Source organism: Carya illinoinensis, chromosome 4, assembly GCF_018687715.1.
Source record: "Carya illinoinensis cultivar Pawnee chromosome 4, C.illinoinensisPawnee_v1, whole genome shotgun sequence".
NCBI classification, from domain to species: domain Eukaryota; kingdom Viridiplantae; phylum Streptophyta; class Magnoliopsida; order Fagales; family Juglandaceae; genus Carya; species Carya illinoinensis.
The window spans coordinates 31,282,807-31,310,514 of NC_056755.1; the positions used below are offsets into that span (position 1 = coordinate 31,282,807).

The 27,708-nt window shown below is 34.8% G+C and overlaps 2 protein-coding genes across 5 annotated transcripts; one reads left to right on the forward strand and one right to left on the reverse strand.

The window, feature by feature from the left end:
• Window positions 1-1,807: 1,807 nt before the first annotated feature.
• On the reverse strand, window positions 1,808-19,681 carry LOC122307858. 4 transcript variants are annotated; one of them, XR_006241843.1, is made up of 20 exons: window positions 19,521-19,679; window positions 18,419-18,743; window positions 17,959-18,147; window positions 17,776-17,859; window positions 16,609-16,668; window positions 16,329-16,373; window positions 14,035-14,234; window positions 12,290-12,775; window positions 11,706-11,832; window positions 11,407-11,604; window positions 11,142-11,231; window positions 10,566-10,628; window positions 10,349-10,423; window positions 10,199-10,249; window positions 9,859-9,936; window positions 6,599-6,733; window positions 4,194-4,301; window positions 3,180-3,245; window positions 2,465-2,586; window positions 1,808-2,344 (listed from the first exon to the last, which is right to left on the reverse strand). XR_006241843.1 is itself a non-coding variant. In XM_043120967.1 (19 exons), the coding sequence occupies exons 2-19, from the start codon at window positions 18,725-18,727 to the stop codon at window positions 2,518-2,520; spliced, it is 2,433 nt and encodes an 810-aa protein (XP_042976901.1). In that variant the 5' UTR covers window positions 18,728-18,743; window positions 19,521-19,679; the 3' UTR covers window positions 1,808-2,517. The 4 variants fall into 4 exon arrangements, 3 of the variants coding, with proteins under 3 accessions (XP_042976901.1, XP_042976903.1, XP_042976902.1); XM_043120967.1 differs by having other exon boundaries at window positions 1,808-2,586; XM_043120969.1 differs by lacking the exon at window positions 19,521-19,679 and having other exon boundaries at window positions 1,808-2,586; window positions 17,959-18,154; window positions 18,419-18,554.
• On the forward strand, window positions 19,527-27,164 carry LOC122306409. Its single transcript, XM_043118836.1, has 5 exons — window positions 19,527-19,731; window positions 25,047-25,411; window positions 25,631-26,132; window positions 26,502-26,568; window positions 26,621-27,164. Exons 1-5 carry the CDS (start codon window positions 19,527-19,529, stop codon window positions 27,162-27,164), a joined length of 1,683 nt encoding a protein of 560 aa, XP_042974770.1.
• Window positions 27,165-27,708: the final 544 nt, after the last annotated feature.

Here is a 27,708-nt window from a genome sequence, read left to right on the forward strand (position 1 = left end):
TTTTTACATAAAATATAATAAATAATTTAAATTTTTCAAATTTTAAAATAATAATAATATTAAAAAAGTATTTTAATAATATTTTATTTAATTTTTAATTTTTATCTTAATTCATCGGTTATTTTTCAATCCTTCGTGCAATAATGCAATTTGCGTGCTTATTGGAGAGAGAGGGAACGTTCTTTTCTAACATAAATTTATTATATAAAAATAAAATATATAAATAAAATAAATTCCATTAAAAAAAGAAGGTACAAAATTTGTTAACACATACAAAATGGGAAATGGAGCCAAAACATTGATCCGAACCCATGCTCCTCGAGTATGGCGACTGCCAAAAGGCAGTTTTGATTGCAAAATTGCGAGAGATTTGAGATACAGTTGATGAGAATCAGTGGATACAGGTGCATTGTATTTGACCATTTTAAGCCATCTGATAGAGCTTTCCATACTCTTGTCGTCCAGATCCTCAAAATTACAAGTAAAATCTCATCTCTACTTTGGATAAAAGAGAGAACAGAAGTCTTTCTCGGAGATGGAGGAAAAGCTTGAGAAGCGCCGGTGCGTTGGGTAGTTCGTGTGCTGGGCTCCACTTGTTGAGTATATTTCTGGGCTGGTGGTAGGGGATGATAGAGCGATATACTCCCAAGTCAGCGAGGGGGTGTGTGTCAATGGTGGGGGAATGGAGGACAACAGATCTAGAGTTTTTTCTTTTGAACAAAAATGAGGAAAATTGAGGAGGAAAAGTGCTAAGAAAATAAGAAAGAGGCCCAAAACTTAGTCGGAGATTGACAAGTACGTAGAAAATACAAAGGAGGCATTGATTGCACCACAATGGGACTATGCTTGGTTCTCATGCACCGGTAATAAGGAGGTCGTAGCGGCCAGCCGTGGTCGTGCAAATGGAGGCGGTTCTATTGTTGGGGATCGTGTATGAAGATGAATCTTAGATGATGGGTGGAGAGCGGCAAATGATAGAAAATGGAGGGAGAAAAAAGCAAAAATGAGAGAAAAATGGAGACAAAGTAATTAGAGGGAGAGGGCAGAATTTCTCTCTCTAAAGTTCGGTCTACGGACAAAAAACACTTATTTTATAGAGGACGGGTAGGAAGGAGAAACTGTAGAGTTATTTTATTTTTATTTTATAAATTTAAAAAATTAACTTATTTATAATATTTTACGTTGAATTTTTTATTTATTTTTTCGATTGTTTAAAGAGAGCATGTTCGCTTAGGATAGCGAGCGAGAAATTCGCCTGTGAGCTTGGAGGCCGGACAGATTCGCATGGATGTCTCAGATTTGTGGGCCTGCCCAGCCAACCCTAGCAGAATTCAAAAGCACGTCGTGATAGGCTTACCTTAAGGGCTTAGTTGTCCTCAAAATTCTCAACTGGGGGGGGGGGGGGGGGGGGGGGGAGGGGTGGGTCTGGGAACTTCCTGCCTCAATAATTTGCATGCGGTGGACTACATGGTCGTATCATGGGGTGCGTGCTTTGGCTCTTCATTAATCAGAGAAAAACATCTGGTCAGAAGAAAAGTCATGGGGCCGAATTCCCTTCACTTTTCTTACAATCCAAAGCCAGGTGGTCGAGAGCCCCCCCATGTTTGCCAGTTGCGAAGACTAAAGAGAGCACGGTTTTAACAAGGTCAAGCAAAATTGGAGGTAATGGTGGTCCACAACACTAGAGAACTGACACAAAAATTTACGGTGTCCAGGGAGACCAGTTGCAGTCCATTCAGTATGGTGTTTGCCAAGGAACTTGTACCGGAACTTGCATTTATATATACTGCAGAGAAAACTGATCATATATGTACATAACATCTGACTATGCAATATTTTCCTGCATACACCAGATTTCATTCAAAGGTTCAGTTCATACAAAGATGACATTTTTGAGATTTCTGTTCTACTTTCAATCACATTCAACCTTACCTGGTGCCCTTCTATTAAGTTCATACAAAGAAATTCTCAAAACTGGATTTGATGCTAAAATCTGAACTCAACATTAGTTTCTATATCCCAAAAGGCAGTGATTGTTACTGGTTTGCACTGGCTGACCACGTCCATAGAGTACGCTGGTTAAATATGGAGAGATAATCTTGTAATTCCAATAGAGTTGCATTTCCGCAGTCTCGACTATTATGGTGATGGAAAAGTATCAGAAAAGTGCAATGAATTGCTATTGATAAAATGTATTGGTGGTATTCACAATTCAGATGGGATGCAGAACACCTTTCTTCCTATACCCGCAGTTCTAACTCCTGTCTACAAAGGCTGAGCTATCGTGGCATAATAATCCCGAATCAGGACTTTACATATTCAGTATACATTGAAGGAGAGAGGGCTGGAGATGAAATATGACGAATAAATTACAGCCGCATTCAAAACCGGGCAAAATTTACTCATACGATATTTGGAAAATTACGTAATTCTATGATTGGATAATTACACAAATTGAACTTACGTTCAATGTAGAATGACACCATACAAACTTCAGGCCAATCTTGCATGGAAGCACTATTCTTTCTGGAATAAAGAAAGAACAAGATCTGTATGTACAGAGAAGAGTTGCGTGTCCACAAAATGCTGCTTGGTATGATAACAGAAAGTGGAATAAACAAGTTAATATGATTTCTTAGTACTTTCCACTGTACAGGACATTAAGAGAGGATTAGAATAAGGTGCAAAAAGGTAATGCAAAATAGTGGTTGTCTACAGTTCAACTCGAGTCAAGTAATTTGGCTTTTTTCCCATAATGACCTTCAAAACTAATTCATGAATAAAGATAAACCAATATCATGGTGGTAAATTGATGCTTGGGCCCTAGGTGGAAAAGACGTGGTCAATAAGTCTTTAAGATCTTCTCTTAATTAGCAAATAACTTGTGCACTCCATGCGACTAGAACCCATGACTTAAATTACCATCCCATTCTTTTAGGGGGTGGAAGTCTCATTCATCTTAAATGCCATTGGCTCTTTCTTAGAGAATAGCCTACCTTTTTCCTTTGACACATTCATATGCAGAAAAAATAAATACCATGATGCTCAAGCGTGGCAAAGATAAAAAAGAATATCTCTGATTAATTCAGTTAGCAAGCTAATTCCTCAAATAGTCAGTGAGCACTAAAATTGGCTTCAACAAACTAGTGTAAACATTGTTGGATGACAAGGAAACACACCTTCATAAATGGTCGATCACGGTTAGAGAATGAATCGATGAAACTCTCCTTCAAAAGCAACGATACCTATGATGAAGTATAAGGAAGTTGTGTCAGATCTCCAGCAATATGCTTTTATAGCTTGCCAAAACAAGTCAATTTTATCAAGTGACTATTTGCCATTCAAAATGACAGGTGAAATCATCACACATTGGGCATCTATGTTTGCACTCTTCCAATTGTCCATCACTCGCCATCCAATATGTTTAGTGACTGTTCTTTTAATATGTAAATTAACTTTGATCTCATTCATACATGGATGAGATAAAAAGCTCATCATTGAGAAAAATTATGTTTTTATCATTACATCAGGCCACACGTATGCTTTGTTAGTGGTAGCATTAATGCATCTCCACCCCTCCTTCTGCTCATTGTTCCCAAAGTCCTCAACTGTTCTGGCACAAAGATGTAGCAAATGCACCCATATACTTATTTTTCTCAATTTCCCTGAATACCAACACAAATGTGCAGTTCCCTGAGAAAAGAAATCTTATCCCGCCTGGCAGAAACTAGCTTTTGCCCCTTCAGGTGATCCCCTAGATATATTTCATGAATTGCAGGATTTTTCTTCTGTTATTTGTTAATAATCTCAAGGCTTTCAAATGCATCCAAGCAATGGTATCAAGTTGAAGATAGAAAGCATGAATTTGCTTCAAGAACAGGGGCATGGATCAGTGTTCCAATCCCTGCGCTGACTTTTACAGCATACTACTGCATAAATTTGGAATTCTTACCCTGTTTATTTTTGTACTACTTGTATGTATCACTTAAATGCCTGATTCCCTTTTAAGAGAACATGGTCAGTGCTTCTTAAGAGGTCATAATCATCACAATTTCATGGTGCAAATTGTTTCTTCCAATAATATAGAGACTATAACAGAAACAAAAGAATAGACGTTTACTCGATGCCACCCAACTATTAGAAAGAATTCAAATCAAGATCTCCTAACATTTCAATTGGGACTAAATACAAACCTTATCATCATTTGACTGTACATTTGTAATTGTGTGTGAACGGAGCTTCGAGCAAAGACAGTCCAAGTAAGACCTTAGCACCACTAGGAAACCCTTGGCTGCTTCAGCCTGCATTCAAATACAAGAAAACAGCAGTGAACATAGCACTGTAATTATAGTTGCCATATCATTACAAAGACAATCTCAAAGAGGAAAGAACATGACAAATTGAACATCATTGATATTTGACAAGAAAAAAATCACTTCCTTCCTTGGTGGTATTAATTGTTTGCCCAGGCTTAATAATTGTTCCTACCAAACAGAAATGGTCAATGAAGATAAGAAGCCAGTCTAAAGAAAAAGGCACTAAAGCCTAAGTTCCACACTCAAAACCAGAGATTATTTCATAGAAGAATAATCAAATGGTGAATGGAGTAATGACAATGACCACTGGCTGGCATTCTGTGAGCTTTGTCACGGGATGCTGCACTCTTTCCTTCTACATTTGCAACCAACATCACACGTTGTGGCCAGTGCCCAAAAGAAGAAAGAAACACTAGCAAGCACAATCTCACCAATCCAGTCTATTATTATTAATGGGAACAGTCTGAAGCTATGGGGAAACCAAAATGAGGCACTTGAAACAAGAAAGAAACTGCAGAATCAACTTTCCCAAATACAAGAATGTTCGTCAACTTGTCGTACCCAAAAATATCAAGCTTCCTTCTTGGGAAACTAAATTCTGATTCGATTCAATTTTTAGCAAATATATTCTGATTTAGATGTCTGAAAATTTCTGTTAGTTTGTACATTGGTTCATTTGATTTATTAAACCTGTTTTATGATTAAAAGTAGGAGAAATGATAGTTTAAAAAGGAGCTTTCGCTGTGCATAGGAGAAGTTTAAATTAGCTTGAAGTCCTTCTGAATAAAAACCAGATCTGGTTCAGAAAAGCATGAGCCTAGGAGGCTGAGGACTCCCAGATCTGCAAAAAATTCTAGTGCTTTTTAAAATAGTTTTGGAACCTAAAACTCATCTAAAGCTGCCAACTGTCAAGAACTACCTACAGCCAAATTTCCTTCGTGAGTTTATTTTTAGAATTAAACAACAGCCTAGAAACCAATCTTAAACTGCGGCCAGCCATGAGAACACATCCAGCACCCCTACGTGAGCTTCCCTTCGACAAAATAAAACCCTAGCCCCACGAGAAGATCAAATCTTCACTTTACCCTAGCTGCTGCCATCTTCTGAATAAAACCCTAAGGCAATTATGTTTAGCACACTAGAAAGCTTAAACACAATACATAGTGCATACCACATTGAGAAACAGGTCAACTTAAATATGTAATATGACCATCCATGAAAAAGAGTTTTATTCTTTTAAGAAGACAACTGTCAAACAAAGAAATCAAATTTGACCCTAAATGTAAAAAAGCATGTACAGGACTTCAACATATGTCAAGTGGATAAAAAGGTGCGAAAGTAGAAGTAAATGGTGATGACTACGAATGCTTTCTTTAGGTTGCTAAGGAAGTGTGGATTTTGTAACTTTTGGAAACCAGGTAAGAAGTATGATCATGCCCTTTTAAAATAAATGTTAAATTTTTCTTACGAAAGATTTTCAGGTTATATGCTGTAATAATAATTCTTTCTTGTAAGCCTTTTTTTATGCACCTACTATATGATACATTATGAAAGTGAACTTTGCAGACCACACCAAAGGACACTAAGAAGGTTTGGTCCACCAAGATGCATATATCCAAAGAGCAGCTCCCCTTGCAGGCTACAAGATGTAGGACTGGTGCACAACCTAGACACAGTATGTGTGGGCTACCAAGACTTCAAAACTAATTGCTTTTGACAATGTAGAAGTCCGCAAGCTAGAATTACCAGAGATATTGACCTAATGAAGAATGAAATGAATGTTTATCACATGAGATATTCGGAATTCTTTTAGGAAAAATGTATGCCCTTTGGTTTCTCCTGGGGTTTTATGATGTATCAAATTGTTACATTTACAGTTTTATGGCTTTATGGCTTAGTTAGTTGTTTTTTATATATAAAAAAAAAAAAAAAAAAAAAAAAAAAAAAAAATTTACTACACAACTAGACTTCCAGTGACTCAAATTCTGAAGGAAAAAAAAAAAAAAACCACTACCGATCCAATCTTTCTTAAGAATTATACTATAAGGTTAAAAAAATCAACACAATACAATTCAGCGTTGCTCAGTTCCAACAATATGTTCCTTCTAATACAGAGGAAACCACTCTAGAAGATTATGAACAAGGGCTTCCTGCTAGCCTGGTATTCATCATCAATAACTCTGAAAACTTGCAAACACTGAGAAAAAGAATATTTGACCGAGGTGGCAGAGGCTGCAAGGGAAGGATAATGGTGACAAAATAGATCAGGAAGAAGAGCGTACCTGCACGTCTGTACATTCATAAACAGGCCGTTTCTTCCCCAAATAACTTTCTCCAACAAGCTTTGCGTAATAAGGACTTAAGGAGGAAAGTAACTCCTTTTGTTGTGGCAGTTGAGGTATTGACGATGACTTCACCTAATGCACATGCAATAAATAAGTATTTAATAAGTCGGCCACAAAGTTTTGTTTTTTTTATGACAAGTAACTTGGCTACGAAGTTTAATCTATGAGGTCCAAATAAATATACAATTTACAAAATGTCACAAAATGAAATCATACAAAACAGCTTCATAAGTAGCAAAAGAGCATCATCAAAAGTGGTATAGAAATTAAATGATGCAAAAGAAAAGTATGCACTTAAGCTTGACTTGGGGCTTTACATTTGATGGCCAAGATTAAAGAGCCTTCCATAAGCATTCATGGGTACTGACCCAGAGTGTCGGCAAAAGGGCTAGGCGCTCTTAGTGCAAATGCTGTCTAGAGACTAGGCACAAAGTGCAAAGCACAAAGCACAAGTGCACGCCTAATTAAAGTAAAGCGCATATGTTAAAATTAATGGATAATAACAAAAAATAAAATAAAAACGGTTTAAAAAGCAAGATGGCAATATATTTAGCCTATTAACTATATTTATTACAGCAATGCAACATGAAAATCAAGTAGTCACCTAATTACATAAATTTAGAAAGTTTTGGTCAAAACCCTAATGCAATGGGATACTTAGGTTTAAGATCCTGTAATTCTTTTAAGAAATAACCCCATGTGGTATGAGTTAATTAAAGAGAGGCCCTTTGTTAATTTTGTCATCCATCTAAGTTAATTGAAAACACTTAGTAGCTTCATAGATTGTCATGTGTCAATTTTTATTTTTTAAAATAATTAAGTTCGTTCTTCTAAAACATAATTATAAATAAAAACAGATTTTTTTATTTAAACTTAAAAAAAAAAAATGGAACGGCCATCATTTAATGGCCAAAACTAGGGCACCCACGTGGGTGGCCATGCTTTACATGAACATAAAATTTTATATAATTATATTGTGATTTACTTCATATACACATATGATACTTGATATCCACTCAAAAAAAAAAAATCATAATTTCTTTTTTGATAAATAAAAAAAAGTACATGGTGCATTGTTGAATCAAAATATACAAAAATGCGCTTTTCTGCTCACACAAAAGGCCTTAAAAAAAAATGCTTAAAGCATTCTTTCGTACAAATGCTTCGCTTTTGGTAAGCAAAGCACTTTGGCCTTGGCACCTAAGTGCGCTTTTATCAACACTGCTCACCCATCAAACCATTTGACAATCAAATCTCAAGTAATGCTCTATACAAGCCCAGGGCTTGCAAGCTCTTTGGAAAACAAAAGGTGGGACCCACCATAAAAAGTGGATTTTTTTTCAGATTTGACCCACTTTTTTTCAAAGGAATTGCATGCTCTGGGCTTGCACAAATCATTGTTCTTAAATCTATCCATGCCATAGATATCAAATCCATGGGCCTCAACCTTGTGAGACCCTAAAGAATGCTTTCCAAGTGTTCAATGCTTTTTTTATGACAAGGAATCTTGGAAACTATGCAAATCATTTTTCTTAGAGAAACACTCTAGCCACAAAGGAATTATACAAAAGTAATCCCACAAACTAAAGTGGCTTAATGTGGTTCGTCAGATTGTAAAATTATTTTTATTGTAAAACAGATCTAACAGATTAGATAAGTCACATCAGTTTATGGGATTGTTTTTGTGTGATTCATTTGTGGATGTAGCAGTACTCTATTTCTTAAGGCTCTGTTTCGTTTCACAAATGTCTTAATCTATCTCACCTCAACGTCTAAACACCATTCAAATCCAAACACTTTTCAATTTCAACTTTTCAACTTTTTCATCTAATCATTACCTAATCGTTAGAACTTTCCCGAACTTCCAAACAAAACACAAAAAACAATTTAACTTTTTCAAATCCCAAAACAAAAACAATGTTAAAAAAATTATATTCTAACAATATTTTAACTTTATAATATTTTTATTCAGCCTTTTCTCTTTCCTTTCCCAAAACTCCATAAAAAATTTTAACTCAATCCATTTCACCACTATTTACAAACTATCTCATTACTATTCACAAACTATCATATTACTATTCACAAATTTCTCATCTCACCTCATCTCATCTTTGTAACCAAACAAGACCTAAGTCTATCCATGAGCCTCAACCCTGTGAGACCCAAAAGAATGCTTTCCAAGTCTTAACCAATGCTTTTTTTTATGAAGAGGAATCTTAGAAACTGTGCAAAGCAACATGTCTTTTACCTAGTTAAACCCTGAACCCATGTAATGCATCGCCATGTCACGGATCAGGTAAACATTCAATTTTCACGATGGGATGTGGTCCCTAAAAATTGTCTACACCCAAGGGTTCAAACCTTAAACTTGGAGGGAGCATAAAACTAAGAACAAGGCCCTTAGCACTTGAACCAGCCCCTAGGGTTTCATAACCAATGTTTATCATGGATGATAGCAAAATCTCCCAAATGTAAAACTTTGATACGGAATATCATAACCAAATTGTTATCTCCAGGCTGAACCATCTAAGGAAGAATTATTTAAAACCTAAAATCTTTTTTTAGCAAAAGCTTCTGTAAGAATCCAAGGATGGCCGAAGCCCCATTTGGGCCTATACTACAAAAGGAATAGCCAAGGTTACGATTGGAGCTCCTTGAAATCATTATAAAGGATAAGAATTTCGCCCTCTCAAGTAATGCGAGATCCCATTCACCACCTTCCTATACACAATCCAATCCGAGATATTACACTCTACCCCCTTAAATCCCTGAGATCCTCGCCAAGCCATAGGTGGCATGGCTCAAGTCCCAGACTTCTTCTAGTTTGGCTCTAATGCCATTTTGTATAAACCCATGGAAAGCCCAAGCCACATTTGGGCCAATACTCTAAAAGGATTAGTCAAGGTTACAATTGAAGCTCTTTGAAACATTATAAAGGACACCAACTTCTTTCTCCAAGCAATTTGGGATCCCATCCACCACCTTCTTATTCTCAATTCAATTTACAGTATTACAGCTTCTATCAAGGGGAAAATCTTAACAATAACTTCTAAAATAGCTACAATTAATGACCATTTTTTTAAGGTAATAAAAGTGAATGAGGGCAAACAAACTAGGATAATACATCAGTCAATCATTCTATTTATCATGTCCAAGACAGGTATGCAAATAAAATATCTGGAAAAAAAAGTACAAACCTGGTTCTTGTTAATATCAACCAGAATGGCATTAGTCAACTTCGACTGTACTTCATTGGTTTTGTTCTTCACACCAACCTTCATAGGAAAATAACTTTTAGTGATGAATAAGATGGATGAAACGGCACATAGTAGGAAAATAATGAAGATGTCCAGGGCTGGAAGCCACAAATTCATCTGAATCATCTCCATCATAAGAACCCTGAAATCCTCCAACATTATGCAATTGTAAAATGGAAATGTTGAATCCATTTATAGTCGATAGGCCCCCATTTCTTAATTTATTCTGAAAAGATAACTGTCAAAAGAGACATTAAAATCACAGTTCGTTTGCACTCACAATATAAGGGACAGGTGCATCCAAAAAGTCCAGCATGTCATTTGGTAAAACCTGGATGTTTATGCACGTGATTAATACACAGAATAGTTCAGACTAACGCTAAAAATAAAAGTTCACTAAAATTTCAAAGGCCAGAGCAACATTCTATACCGGCATTAGCAGGCTTTGCCACTGGTAGGGACGGATGAGAGGGATAATGGACAATACACAAGCAGATAGGATTCCCTGTACATAAAAAAAATCAAATCCAATACAATCTTAAGAAATGAAAAAATATAAATGATTCAAATAGAAGTTCAAGGGTTGGGCAGTGAAATATGCATCTTCCTCAGACCATCATAAACTTGACATGAGACAAATTACATACCAGATTGGAACAAACCACCACAATCTGCCTCTCCAGTAGGGCTCCCGCAAACAATGTTAATACCTGTAAATTAGAAAGAGAATCAACCATGTTTCAGCCATTATGCAAGCATCTAAGACAAGGAACTAAGTACTGTTTACATTCAAATTTCAATAGATTCAACGTACGATGGTGGAAGCAACCACATAGTTGCCCTGATCAGAACAAATTTATGTTATAGACAGAGGATACCATCAGATGTGCCGACATTGGAACTGAGACCAAAATTTGTGCACAAGGCTTTTATGCTTGATTATTCATATAAGTTTTTACTTATTACCCATATGAATGTCAATTCTACACACACACACAGATATACATCCTCTTTAGAAAGTGATGAAGAAATCCAAAGGTAAGTTATTCTTAAAAGATGAGTAGGGCATTACCAATAGCCAAGCTGCTAACAACACAAAAGAGAGTCCAGTAAACATCACATAAATCAATCCATAAAATGAATAAACAGCAAATGAAGAGCTATTAATTTGGGAGCATTATTAATCAAATACGAAGCTGGATACAAACTAGGTATCAACTTACATTCTCAAGGCGTAAGGAGCCACATATGCATGCAACAGCCCATACAGATAATGCAGTTGCTTCCTCCTCTGCCAAGAGTGCACTGTGTGCCTGATAATAACCAACAATAAGATGTCATTGACCTACCATGCCAAGCTCTTTTTGGTTGTTGTTTGGGGGGGGGGGGGGGGGTTGGGGGGGCGCAAGTGGAGAGTAATTTATAATCCACCACACATGGAACAGTTAGGTTAATTGATCTTCCTACAAAGTTATCATCAGAATCTACCTCAGCAAAGCCGAGACTCATGCTGCGTGATCTCAAATCAATAGTTGAGCCAGCAAAATGTAAAACTATTTCATCTGGTCTATAAAACTCCAAAGGGTGCAGGTGCTCCAAAGGATGAAACCTAACTGTTGAACCCTTGCCAGGGCAATGTAACCGATAATATTCACAAATAATCTTTAATGATCCATTGTTGTTGGCCTGGGAAATGCAATTGTCAATAGGAGTCAAGGGTACAAATTATGAGGCAGACAGCTTTAAAACATGTAAATAGGCATGTCTAAAATATGACTTGATTGAACCTTAGCCCATTCAAGAATATCAATGACGTCACTGGGAGCTTCCTGGCCAGAGAATGACACCTCTTCTGTCTCTGTATCATCAACATCACTTCTAAAATTTCTCTCTTCACTAGGAGAACCTTGAAAACTGCATAAAACAATATATATATAGATGGTATTCATAAGAAGCTATACAAGAGCACGTTCTAATGACACCACAAACAATCAAATATTATTACATTCGACATTTCTGTCTCCATATAAGAAAAAAAACCTTCAACACATATGAAAACGTTTTTACTCCATTTTTTGTAATTTTTAACAAATATAGTGTTTTTTACCTACATTTTTTAGAAATCAGATCACTAATCATCAGAGTATTTCTACCTTCATTCCTCTCTATATACAAAATACCTTCAGCCAGTACAGATTATAATTAAGTACACGCATTAAGGTAAAAGATATATAAAAGATTATAAATTTTTGCAGGTGCCAGTAGAAAATATCAGTTTTTATACTTTCTGTCCACTAAACGGAGGAAAGAAAACATGTTTCCAGAACATGCTATTGTCCCTCTCACATAATGTAGTGAATAAGATATATACCTGGAGGAAGATTCAGAGCTCTCGCACTGACAATACGGCAAGAGTGGCAGAACAGCATTTGGTGGACACCTTTCTACTACTTTCTTGTTTCCCAAGCAATCATTAGCATTCATATCACAATCTTCACAATTTGTATCACTAGATTCTCTTTTGGCTGTCACAGTCTCAGAATCAGGATCCAGAGAATTGAATACATTATCATTGATACCTTTCTTCGACAGGCAAAAATCCCCATTGAGCATTTGATGCTCTTCATGACTGCCATTAGCTGTAACTTCTTCACGTTTACACTCTCCTATACTTAATTTGGAAATTTCAGGCATTCTGTCCATCATGTTCTCTTCATCTCTATGATTCAGTGATACACCATCTGAATCTGTACCTACATTTTCTTCCAATCTTTCTGTCCTCCAACAATCCTCAGGGGACTCCAAATTTAGAAGAATACCTTGTGTTAACCGTTCTAACCTTTCTTCTGTCAATATGCTACAGGAGAAAAACAACAGATGTAAAGATGGAATGGCATGAAAGATAAAACGTTTCACTTTGCCATTGATAGTAAATACAAAGCTTCAACTTATAGATGCTTTAAGTTCAGAATTTGATTTTTATTCTTTTCTTATCCCTTTCCATTCTCTCTTAGAGTAGAGTTTGTTGGTATGCAAATTGTGTACTAGGGTGTGGACTCCGTTGAAACTTGTACCATTTAAAGCCCCTCGATATCAAAGATCATATGCAATTCCACCTCAATTAAGAAACCCATTGTGAACTGCCTAAAGCAACATATGCTAATCAGGCTTTTCTTTCTATCAATTTACTTACAAGAACTTAGATATATAACACGCACGTCAAACATCTATTATTACATTTAACATATGCATACATGCATATACACAATTCTTCTTGCAGCCCAACATTCTAACACCCATTACCCTTTGCTCGTATGATAACTCCCACCTTTTGGGAGGTTGATGCCTTTACAGAGTTCTTAAATCTCTTATACTCTTCTAGACAAAGTCTTGGAGTTGCAAATAAAATTTCTTGGGCCCCTACCAAGAAAGTAAAGTTCATTGTCCAATTTTTGTATATGGTCCTTATACCTCGACGTGTAATCCTTTCCCTTGGAGGAATATATGGCAGAGTAAGGCACCTCTAAGAGCAGCTTTTTGTCCTGAATGGTCTTCTTAGGGAAGATTCTCACCATGCCAACCTAAGTAAACACCATATCATTGTGACATAATGGTGTTGTATATGCGGAAAAGGTGGAGAATCTGTTAACCACCTTCCTCCATTGTAGAATTGCCAATACTTTGTGGAATAATCATTTAGTCAAGTTGGATTGACTTGGGTTATGCCAGAAGGATGTAGATCTCTTTGCCAATTGGAGGGGTTATATAGCAGCCAACAAATTGCAAGTGTGGAAGCTAGTCCCTATTTATCTAGTGCGGTATATTTGGAAGGAAAGCAATGATAAAACTTCTGAGGATCGAAAGCGGAAAATAGAGGAGTTTAAAACTTTCTATTTCAATATTTTGTTACTTTGGGTAGCTTCTATGCTTCCATGATATTTTGTTTCTTTTTTTATTTTTAATCAGGCCACGTCTTTTGCATTGTTAATAAAATCTTGATTTACTTACAAAAAAGAAAAACCAAAAGGGCAACGAGTGTCTCTTTGTTTCAATAAAATTTTATTTTAATTATAAAAAAACCAAAAGTAAGTCACTCAAATATAAATACTAACATACCTATTCAATACACCAAAATGCAATTGGAAAAAGGGAAACCTCGAGAGAATGCAATAACATCTCCGTGTGGTCAAAATATGACGGCTCAAAGAAGGACCAGAAGGTTGTTTATCTGAAATCATGGAAAGTAATCCAGAGGGTTTTTGGACTGGTTCTTCAACCAGCACACAGCATCCGTACATGGTTGAATCATCAGCAACCTATGAAAAAATATTTGAATAGGTATGTATGTACCAGAGAGAAAACAAAAAAGAAGAGTATTCATTAAATGTATCGGTCAGAGCCAATAAAAACTAAAAAGTTAGTGCATTTAATGACGGGACTATTTAAACATATTCCCTTGGTAATAATAAGATTAAAGTTTTCAAAAGATGTACAGATACTCAAGCTCCATGAGCCTAGCAGTTTGTTACACTAAGAAAATCTGTGTCCGAATGTCAAATCCTATAAGGATTGCAGCATTTGTCCTTTTATTTGAGCACACAAGATCTTAGCATAAACACAAATGAGACCTATCACTATTCTATAATTTAAATTTAATGCTCCTCCATGATAACATCATTTCTCTGAAATGGATTGTAGCTCCTTTAGAACCTTTACAGATGTTTCAGAACTCATATTCATTCAGTACTAATAGATAGATCATTTCTTAGATAAAATTAATTAACGGATTGAAAAAAAAAAAAAAAAAAAAAAAAACTTATATATAGGGTGATTCTGAGATACTATTTACAATACTAGCCAAGTTTTTAGGTTGATTATAGAGTAGAACTAACAAAGTTCACTATAAATAAATAAATAAACAAAGATTTTTGCAAGTTTAAGTTTAAGCACAAATAAAGAGTAGGTGTGGAAAATCATGAAAGGAAAGGGTTCTGCACTTAATTGGGATTCTGCATGAGTGCGGTACTGGAAGATGGTCCAATGGCTATGGCTTGAATAAAGAAACTACGATACTCAGCTTGATAAGCTAGACTCAAAAATAACTTAGTGGGTAGTTGTATAATCAAGGAACCCAACTTGATTACTACACTATACAAAGTGAAAACACTAAGGTGTCGTTTGGATAGTGAGTTGAGATGAGAGTTGAATAAAATATTGTTAGAATATTATTTTTTATTATAATTATTGTTTTGGGAATTGAAAAAGTTGAATTATTATTTATATTTTGTGCGGGAATCTTGGAAAGTTGTAATGATGAGATGAAACACTTTCATTATCCAAACAGGGCCTAAGGTAGTCAAAAAAATGTTCCAAGGTAGAGTTCTAGACCATGAAATAGAAAACACAGCCCCTACATGAAGATCAACCTTCTGATCTAAAATAGCAAGAAAGTCATCTCAATAGAAAGAACCATAAAGTCAAGGACTCTATGGTTGATAAGTATACAAAATTGTTTTCACCACATGGTGAACTCGCATGGAGGGAACAATGTCATCGAGACAATGATGGTAGACGGAGTGGCAACTTCAAACCTTCCGACAATCATGCAACACACTGTTGACTATTATGAGCATTTATTGTCTGGATAGTTTTCATGGAACCGAAGCTTGATGGTCTTGCATTCGAATATATTGATCAAACAAGAAGTTGAAGGGCTTGAGAGGCCTTTTCAGGAGACAGAGATACGAATAGTGGTAAAGAACATGGCAGGTAACAAAGCTCCAGGCCCCAATGGGTGTTCATTATGGCCTTTTTTCAAACTTGCTGGGGAGTGATCAAGGATAATGTTACGGGGATGGATTCTCCGAATATGAAAGGTTCAAAAAAAGCCTCAATGCAACCCTCATTACTCTCATTCCTAAGAAATAGGGTGTTGTTGAGGTAAAAGATTATCACCCTATCATGTAAAAGTTGGATGTACATAATACTCTCCAAAGTCTTGGCAAATAGATTGAGTGTGATGATGGAGAAGATCATATCAAAGCCCCAAAATGCCTTTGTTAAAGGCAAACAAATTCTTGAAGACAGAATGTCTCTGTTAAGGGCTCTTCTGCTATGCTTTGAAGCCGTTTTTGGGTTGCAAGTAAACTTATCAGAGTCAGAAATGGTTTAGGTGGGAAATGTTCCTAATGTGGAGAACTTGGCTAACATTTTTACTTGCCTGTGAGAAGGAAGTAAAATTAATAAAATTACTGATAAAATAAAAATAAAAAATATATATAAAAAAAAATTAATAGGCCAAACAAAAGATTTCACATGGTAACAAAGGTTTAGAATTCATTTTATTGAAAGGCCAAATGATACTAATGCAAGAAAACAAGGCCAACAAGACATAGCATTCATTAGCTCACCTGTAACCGGAATACAAAGGAGAGATCAGTTTGTTTAAGGTGTTCCTGCAACATAAACAAGGAACTAGAGGATCAGTTGTTCATCATTGCTGGAGGTTATTAATACTACAATTTTGAAAAGAAAATGCACCCAATTTGGTAAACACAAATCACATTTTTGATTGGTAAGAAAAAAAAATTGATGAAAACATTAACAGGTGCAAGTAAGTACCATAACCAAAACTAGCTGATAAAAAAAAACTCTTCTGATGATAAAATAGGTAGTAATGCATCAAATTACCTGCCCAACCAAAATTTCATTCAACTCACTCATGGAAGGAGTTCTCTCAATGGCATGAACCTGAAACCACATACCTCCAAGTTTTAGAAACGCATACATTTGCTCACATCTACTTTAGGGTTTAAAAAAAAAAAGAAAAAAAAAAGAAAAAAGAAAAAACAAAGGAATAGAAAAATATACTAGGGGTACTAAAGCATAAGAAAGAAGAAAGAAAACGAAAGGCTAGACTCTCAGGCCGGTCAAGTACATAAAAGTTCAGATATTTAACTTCTTTAAAAGTAGAAAGTATCTGTTGTGATAAAATTTTCTATTCCTACACAAACTTCACAAGTGTACTGGTTAAATTTTACACATATCTTATTACTGGCAATGAGTTAAAACCACCCTTTTCTTTTCTTTGTTTTTTCCAGTTTTATGTGGAGTGATAATAGGCTAGCAATTATCCCTCCTTACCGAGACAAAGTCCTCCTCTCACTGAAGGGATAGAAGTATCACTTGGCTACAATCAGTTATGCTTGCACTTCACTGTTGGATTTGTGACATTCCACAGATGGCCACACTGTCCGTGAAGATAAAAACAACTCCAGCTAAAAGCATATGCAAACTACCGAGAGTTTCTAATTATTACTTTTTTATCTTTTGTTGCAATTCTCGAGAGAATTGGAAAAGTTTCCATTAAATTTTTGGATTTTTTTTAATGGATAATAGCTCCTTTTAGAAAGGAATAATTGAAGAGACCGTCCTTGGTAAACAGGCAGCGAACATGGGTGACTCAAAATGTTAGCATTTAAAGCTGTCATAAAAATCCATCGAGGAACAAAAAGAATTATTTTGATAACTAAGGTACAAAAAGAATTACAATTGGAGGATGTGATCCAATTAAAAAGGGAAATAAACAGGGCATTTGAAGGCTTCAGTCATATGAAGTTTCATTCCTAATCCACCTGGGTATTTTTCAATGCACAGGGTCCAAAATTAAAGGGGAGAGAAATGGAAGTTATCAACTTCACTCAAGTTTCAAACTTTCAGGGTTTGTCTTGTTTCAGTGATTTGGCAACTCAATAAACTTCACAATAGTTAAAATTTTCAAATCCACAACAGCCAACTAACTAGAAGTCATGTGAATATAATATATATAAAATGGGACCCATCAAGAATACACCCAACCTCCATGCCTCCAGGCAAGCAAAATGAAAGAAGATCTTTGTATTTGAGAGGCACCTCCTTTTCTGAAGGGTAGGCAAACAACACCTGAAAACAGAAAAGCAAAGAATCATATATTCATATCAAATGCTCAAACAAACATCCAAAGGCCAATGAATTCAACATTTTGATAAAAATAAGGCCTACCTGAGGCTCGAGATTAGGTTCCACACGTGATTGATTCTGACAACTTAGTGCACTTCGCAGTCTTCCAGAACCTTTATGCTTCCTGGCAATGAATTGCCTATAAAGTGCTTGGATATCACAGTTAGGATGAAGCCCTACAACTACCATGCTCTCAAAAAGCCTTGTTGGTTCCATTAAAGACTTATGACCCTGCACGCTTGAAGAAGATAAATGTTATAGAAACACTACAATAAATGCACTGTGATAAAAGTTCACCTTACCTTACAATTATCCTCTATTAAATTTATATATATATATATATAAAAAAAAAAAAAAAAAAAAAAAAAAAAAAAAAAACTGAATGAAAGAGACAGAATGGACTGTCTACATAAAACTCAAAGAGCTTTCAGTATTTCCTCCGTTGAGGCCAATTTCTAGCATGAGCATCCAGTCCAGTAACCGAAAATTCAAAATAGCATACCAAGTATTGTGACTGAAAGCTTGCCCATTGACGCTTTTGGCTAGTCAGAATTTCTGGATTGTAACTTGCACTTTTGACTTCGGGAGGTTGCGAGAATCCTTTTAGCACTCTAGTAACTTGACGCTGCATTTTTTGAATTGGGCTACCGCCGTCATCCTCTTTAGATGAAAATACCGCAGATGGACGTTGGGAACGATTAGCAGTGGCTGCAGCAGCTGCAGCAGCAACAGCTCTCGCAACATCTTCCGTTGTCTGCATGAAGAATGAAGCACTCCAACGTGGGTTACCTGTCTCTTCGTTATTGGCCATCCTCAAAGTCCCCGTCCTGCCATACACACAACAATCCAAGTTAGAGAGACCCAAAATTATGACAAATCGCTGGCTAAATCAGAATACAAATCTCTGCAAAAACACAAAGATATGGAACATCTTACAATTATAGCTTAAACCCAGAACTCAAATAGTTTGTTTAGCAATAGACAATGGATGGTAATAACCCAAAGCATAAGATTTCCATGTTACCGAAATTCTCAGGCAATTTGTAAACTGTACTCGTTTTCAGAACATAGAGCATAAAAAAGAAAAGACAATAAAAGAACAGCAATTCTTAATTCTACTCCTGAAGCATTTCACAACAGTTGAAAGGAAATACTTTTTTTCTGCTTTTGCGCAATAAGATAGGACCAGTAGAAATCGCCCAGGAAATCATTTTCTTCTTTTTGATGAGTAAAAAGGTTCAAAAACTAATTAAGCTAGTGATCAAGAAGCAATCTTGAGCACAAGATTTTAAATGTTCCATCAGGTCGTTTTCCTTCAATCCAACTCTGACAGTTACACAAACTCGCACAAATCAAAAGGCAAAAACAAAAAGAATATTTCAGAACTTAATGAATACAATCAAAACACAGAAGTAAATAAGCAGAGGTAAAATAAAAACCTACGAAAAGAACGTCACCCCAAGCACGAAATCAAGCAAAAAGAAAGAGACTTTAGTATCTGTGTTCCTAGACGAAAGAATCGTTTAGAAACAAATAGAATGAAACGCAGAACAACGAGAGATATAACGGAAGAGAAACGGAAACAGACTCCAAACCTAGCTAACCTTTGAATGACCGATATTTCAAGATATCCAGAGGGACAGAGGAGGAGGAGAAGAAGAAGCAGCAGCTCAGGAAGCGGCCATAACAAAGCTCTGCCTCCGGAAAAGATCCGCGAAAGAGAAGAGGGAAGGAGATGTCTTGGGTGTGACTATTCTCACCGAGCCCGGCTGCTCCCTGCGTCTCATATTCACACGTGGCTAAGAGTTTGGTACGGTATAGTCTCTTAGGCTTGGTCAATGCCACGTGTTATTCTGGGGATTCTTTTCGGAGGTGGGGATTGGTCTTGACCTCTTTGGCCGACGATGACGACACAGTCTTTTTTTTCTTTTTCTTTTTCTTTTTGTTCTTGTTTTTTCCTTTTACACTTTCTACTGGTGTTTGTTGTTGCAGGAATGGACCCACGTTGATGCCTAACATCATTGTACATAACAACAGAACTGAGTGGGGTCACATATTTTTTAAAACATGCTTGCCATAATATAATTTTTTATTTTTAGTTTTGTGATTCTAACCACATAACTTAATTTGTTATATTTTATTAATTAATAATATTAGTCATAATCATAAAATATATAAATATTATACAAACACTTTAAATAATAGTAAGATTAGAAATCTATTATTAAAAAATAAATTATATTATATATAATTATTTTTATATACTCTTTACACATATTACGGACTTAATTTACAGACTCTATTAAGATAGTCATTCTTCAAACATTGTGAAGAAGAAGAGAAATGAAATAAGAGAAAACTAAATTTCTGTATAAATTTTTTGATACATTTTCATTATTTTCTAGACTTCCTTAGTAACATATTCTTACAAGTTAGAAAAAAATGGATTACAAAACGTTACGTTTTATCAACTAACTAAAACTATTACCACACAGACTACTAAAACAGCGACGTGCTATTTAACCGAACGACGCTACTCGCACCAACACCCACTTATTTAAACAATGCGTTCCATCATCAATCAATTTAACTGTCATGCCCTTTTCAGACTTCACGCTGCTACCCAAACCTTCATTGCATTCTTCAGCCATCTCTCGTGACTTCAGCCCATGACAGTACATTCTATCACATGATTAGTTAAAATAATTATTTTATATTAAAAATAATACAATTAATTACATCAGTAAAATATATAAAGAGTACGTAAAAGTGAATACATATAAAATTTTTATTAAAAATTTAAATTTTTTAATATAAATCAAGTATTTATTTACTTTTTTTAAAATAATTACACGATATTTACCTACTTACTATTATAAATATCATTTCTCTTTAAAATACATGAAATCAACTTATATGATTAAAAATGATAAAATAAAAAATAAAAAAATATCATTATTTGACTTTTAATTATTTTACTAAAAAAAATATTTTTGTTATTAGTGTCAAGAATGAATCATATAATAATTCGCTTAAAGGATTTTTGCGGAACAAAAGAAAATCTCAAATATCTCAAATAAAAGTATTATAATGTCATTCAATATTTATCTCTAAGAAGAGGGTTCATAAAACACGTACGTCTAAAGCTTTCAACAAATCATCATTTGGTTATGGATAATGCTTTATCCACGTAGAAAAGTCACGATGGCGGCCACCGATTCTCTCTCTCTTTTATTAAATTTTGTGATTAAAAAATTATTTTTAATTGATATTGTAAATTTTAAAAAATATATATTTAAAGATATAAAAAATTAATAAAAAAATGCCTGCTTGGTGGCCACCTTCGGTAGCCTTTTCCTGTAGTTGTAGCAAATCTTTTAGTTATAAAAAATAATATTTATAATTATGATTGTATAAATATTATATAGTCTCTTTAAAAAAATAAATTAATAAAAAATCCATATTTAGTTATATCCTGTAATCATGGATGTTATAGGAAATCAAATTCCTTCATCCATATTCAAGATCAAGACAAATTCAGTATATTTATCCAATTAGTTATTTTACTTTCAAACTTTTAATTTTTAAAAATTCAAATCTTAAAATTAATTTATATAATTTTAAATTAAATTATATCATATAAATACTTTATTAGATATGTTATATACACCCGCTTGAAAATATAATTTATAATTTTTTCTTATCCAATTATTTCCGGCATTCAAAGCAGTTGTGATATTGTTCCTATTAAAAACAAGAAGAAGATTGACGCAATGAACAACTATATGATAAGAATTAGGCATAACAGTAATATTGGAAAACGCGGAGGATAATATTCCATTAGAAAGTTAAAAGCTAAGTTCTGACTATTTTTCTTAGAAAAAATGGACAAACAGTACAGAAAATAAAGACACCTAGACCTCCCCAAGGCCAATTAGATGACACACAGACCAATCACAAAGCCATTCACTGAATAATACAGCTCAGTACCTCATATGAAACCATGTAATACAACCTCAAATATACACGTACAGGCGGCGGATCTGTCAAAGGAACACGACCTGTACGTAAAGACTACAAACAAATAACCCTCGTCTCCAAACATACATTACTACAAGTAAAAATTTGGTTATAAGTAATTATGCTGATTAATATGTGCACTTACTAATATGATTAATCAAAAAGTCAGATTTTAATAAAAATAATATGAATTTAAATTGAGTTTTATTACGTATAAATAAAGTTACACACTAATCCACATATCAATATTGATTTCTTTATATTTAAAATTTAAATTAGCACTATTTCAATAAAATTTACTTTTGGACCAATCATATTAGATTGGTGCACATCTTAGTACACAGTTGTACTTAGAACTAGATTTTTTCATTTAAATTTTGAATATGAATATAACAGTATTAGTACGCAGATTAGTACGCGAATTTGCTTGTACGTAACAAAACTCTTAATATAATAGACGAATTATTTGCAATAAAAATGACTCTTTTTTATGAAAATAGACTTATTTCAATAAAAAATAATTATTTTCATAAAAAATAACTGATAACAAATAAATAAACAATTTTCTTGTAATAGTGATTAAAAAGAAGAGTCACCCAACAACCATTCTAAAGCACTCCAAAGGTTGGGTTGCATGCATGCGCTAAGAGAAAGTGAAAGCCTTTGTAGACGAGTAAAATAATGATGAAGAGGCACCCATGCATGCATTATGGAGTGGGTACTTTGTCGGAGTGCAATATATTTGCTGTACGTCGATGGTGGTCATGATCACTAATTCGGCGTGTAGGGTTTTCGGACCAATTCATTGTAAGGAATGAAAATTGAAGGCCGATCTAGGAAGAAAATGGTGGGATCCGTGAATAGAGGAAAGCGATCTTTCCTTTGAAAAGATTATGAGAATTTTCTTGCAAATGCTACAATGGTTCAAGGCTAAAAGATTAATTAGGTGAAGCGAATATTGAAGGCAAAGTAGACGTTGATGATGCCGATAAAGCAATAGATTATTTAGCTTTCAAAAGTGATATACACACACATACACATATATATAAATATATATATTAAAAAAGGACGATGAACGGAGAGGTGAAATATTATATATTAATTATGAAGAGAATTAGAAAAGATACAAATAAATTATACAAAAATAAATTTATAAATTGACGTGATTTCATGTAATTTGTTAAATCTATATTACAATAATAATAACTTTATAATTTAAAATATCGCATCAAGTCATATTAATTTGTAAGTTTATTTTTATTTAATTATTTCATGACTGAAATATAAAATTATAATATAAGATTTTTTTAATTATTATACATTTTCAGCTGGACTCTATGTCATGTTTAGAGGTGGGCAAAGAATAATAGCTTGCACTTGGATCATGCCAAAGATCAAGAAGCTTTACATTATTATGTAAGTTTTAAGTTAGATGGTCATAATTGTGTCACATTATGCAATCATAGTAATCGCTGGTCGTGGGCTCAGTCGGATGTAAATTGTCTTTTTTAACGCATAACTTCATCATTACTTCAACCGCCGAAAAGGATTTTAACGGGTGTACTCCTTAAACTCCCACGGTAATCGATTTGAAAAATACTTTAAACATAATATAGTTATATAAAATAAATTTATAAACATAATTTAATCTAATATATCATATTATAAAATTAATTTTATTCTAAAATAAATTTAACAAATCTCATAAAATTATATCAGTTTATAAATTTATTTTTATATAATTAATTTATATAATTTCTATTTCCTCTTTTTAACTTCAAAATAAAGGAAACAAAGGTCAATTGACCAACCAATGGCATCTCTTCAGCATTCATTCCAACGAGCTGACTTTATGGCACTTCACCTGTAGAGTAAAGCTAAAAGCATACAAGTTCAGATAAGTCGGCCATTATCCGAGAGATGTACATTTGACTACATATAAACCTTTTCCTAAGTAGAGTTTATTCTTTTTGAAAAGTAGAGTTTATTCTTAGATCAGCTATGGGATTTATTTTTATGTTAAATAGTTTTAAAAATCATATCAATAAACGTTAATAAATTTGAAGTTTTAAAGGTCTATATCACTTCATCTTTTTTTCCTCTACAATATTTTCCTTTATTTTTCCTCTTACTCTAATTTAATAAAATTAGTAATAGGAAAAAGTCAAACCTTTGATCTATAATTCTATTTTATGTAAATATTAATTTTCTTATATATTATTAGTTTGGATATCGACCATAAAATATTTTATCATGAATCCAATTGTAATTATGAATGATTTATATAGTTATCATTGTTTTATATATATGAAATTTTATTAATTGGATAAAAAATAAATATACAAATCAGTTTAATCTATTTATATGACACAAGTTAAATGAGTTGAAATAGTTTAAATCGGTTGATACGAGTTAAATGGATCATATTTAGGTTGACCCAATAAAAATTTATTATTAAATGAGTTATATAAGTCGTGTCATATAATCTGTTATATATACGAGACATATTAAGATTTTTCAATTAAAGGCCAAATTGTATTGAAGTTGACTCATGTGGTCTAATATTTATCATTATTTGATATAATATGAACACAACTTACAAATACAAACTATTACTCCTAATGGTATCAATGTTTTCTTGATAAGCACCCACACATTTTCAAACCACGAGTTTATAAAAAAATAAAAAAAGAAATTACCAACCAATGCCAACCGAAGTTCGGCGAAATACGACCACCACCACCATTGAGCAGAAGTCAGATTGATGGTGATTACTCCATCACCCACTCCAAGCGGTGACTAGATATGAGCATTATATATCTTTGAAGGTGCTTCTTCAATTTTACACGACCTGGACAATCTTTAATTGGATTCTGTCAAGTGGGCTAAGCCCAACTATAAAGTAGTGCGAGCACGAGGTTAATTGGGTCTAGCTCAATAATTTCATCATGTCCAAGGCTCATTATAAGGTATGAAAACAAATATAAAGATCAAGCAATCATTTAGCTAAAATTTTTAAATACGTCACTTTTTAGTATTCGGCTATCTATTCAAAAGCTTCATTTCACGTATTAACTTATGAGTCTTTTTTTATTACCTGTTTGATTTAGGGTGGAAAAGAAACAAGTTCACGTGGTACAACCATCATGAAGATGAGTCATTCGCCAAAGAAAGATTGGACAAAGTTCTAGCTAACCCGAGATGGAAAGTAAATTACTCAAAGGTTTCAGTGGAAACACTTCCAGCTATCTCTGACTACAGCTCAATACTACTTTCTTATAGTTTTGAGAGGTGTTCAATATCTAGATACCAATTTCCTTTTAAATATGAAGCCAATTGGAGTAAGGAAGAGGGGTGTAGTGAGACAGTAGTGGCAGCTTGGCATGGTAGTAGTGGAGGAGAAACTGGTTTGATCAGGATCTTAAATAAGCTGGATAGAACAAGGAAGCGGCTTCAGAATTGGAGCAAAAATATGGTTAGAGATAGAAACAGAGCCATAAAGGAAAAGACTCAGCGATTGGGTGACTTGCAAAGCCGTGCAGATTCCAGAACTATGAATGAACAAAAAAGTATACAGTAAGAGCTTGATTTTTTGTTGGAACAAGAAGACACAAGATGAAGACAAAGGGCGAAGAGGCATTGGCTGATTGTGGGAGATAGAAATATAAAATTCTATCATGCTTGTGTCAATCAGAGAAGGAAGAAGAACAACATCATAAAAATAAGAGATAGGGAAGGGATAGGATTGAGTAAAAAGGAAGATATAGCTGCAGGTTTCAAGGATAATTTCACAGCAATTTACAAGTCGACACATCCTAGTTCAGCTTGTATTGAGCAAAGTATTCAGGGACTAGAATCAAGAGTAACAGGTGTTATGAAACAAGGGTTGGACAGGGAATTTACAGCAAGGGAAGTGGAGGTAGCCCTCAAACAGATGTCTCCTTTCAAGTCTCCAGGCCCTGATGGTTTCAGTGCAGGGTTTTTTCAAGAACATTGGGAGGTAGTGGGTCCTGAGATTTCAAAAGCAGTCTTGGACTTCTTCAAATCAGGTAGCTTACCAAGGGACTTAAACCACACACATCTGGCTTTAATCCCAAAGTCCAGCTCACCTGTCTCAGTACATGATTTTAGGCCAATTTCTCTTTACAATGTGGTCTACAAGCTCATCTCTAAGGTTTTAGCAAACAGAATGAAAGGTATGCTAGATAAGGTGATCTCGGGGAATCAAAGTGCATTCATTCCCAGAAGGTTGATAACAGACAATATTATAGTGGCTTATGAGGTTCTTCATACAATGCAGACAAAATAGAAAGGAAGAGAATGATCCATGGCAATAAAACTAGATATGTCAAAAGCCTACGATAGGGTGGAGTGAGATTTTCTTGAGGCTGTGTTACTAAGATTGGGTTTTGGACAGAAATGGACAGATTTACTGATGATGTGTGTTAAAACTGTCTCATATTCAATAATCATAAATGGAACCCCGGGAGAGACTATTATTCCATCAAGAGGTCTAAGATAAGGTGACCCTTTATCACCTTATCTGTTCTTAATATGTGTGGAAGGACTTAGTGCCTTGCTTCATCAAGCTGAAAGTAGAGGACAGATTAGGGGAGTGGCTGTAGCAAGGGGGTATTAGAATTAATCATCTCCTCTTTGCAGATGATTGTGTGATCTTCTGCAGGACAAAGTTAGTGGAATGGTACATAATCCATGACATACTGGTCCAATACGAAAAAGCTTCAGGTCAGACTTTAAATAAAGAAAAAACCAGTGTCTTTTTCAGTTCCAACACAAGAGGGGAAGCAAGGGACTTCATCTTACAACAGGTTAATGGCTTGAGGTGCAATGACTATAATAAGTATTTGGGCCTACCTACAGTGGTTGGAAGATCAAGATACAACTCTTTTAGAGGCCTTACGGATAAGATATGGAAGAAAATAAACAGCTGGAATACAAGGTTCCTATCAACAGCAGGCAAGGAAGTCTTGATCAAAAGTGTACTTCAGGCAATACTCGCATATGCCATGAGTGTCTTTAAGCTACCAAATCTGTTGCTAAAGGAGATTGAAGCTTTATTAGCCAAATTCTGGTGGAATAACAAACGAGAAGGGAGAGGCATCCACTGGAAGACATGGAAGTTTTTGGGTTCTATTAAAAATCAAGGGGGCTTAGGTTTTAGGGACCTCGGCTATTTCAATAAAGCACTTCTGGCTAAACAGTTGTAGAGGTTCTTGAAGGAACCGAATTTGTTAGTTTTTCAGATTTTCAAGCAAAAGTATTTTCAGCACAGTGACCTAGTGGAAGCTAAACTAAGAGGCTCACCCTCTTATGTGTGGAGAAGTTTATGGGCCAACGTAGGACTGATAAAGGAAGGTATGGTCTGGAGGGTGGGGAATGGAAAGAGCATCAACATCTGGAAAGATAAGTGGCTACCTTGTCCACTGATTTTCCAGGTTCAGACCCCTATAAATACCTTTGATGCAGAAACCAAAGTTTAAGTGCTGATTGATGAAGAAACAAAATCATGGAAAGAAGAGGTGGTTGCTGTTGTATTCAAAGAAGAGGAAGCACGTGTGATCATGACAATTCCTTTGAGCAGTAGAGGAGCCAATGACAGAAGAATATGGACAGCTTCAGCTAGAGGAAATTTTTCAGTTAAAAGTGCATATGTGCTGGAATCTACACTATAGAAAATAAAAGAAGGTGACACATCTTTTAGTGGGTCTGTTAATGGCCAGTGGAAAAAAATCTGGGGTCTAAAGGTACCAG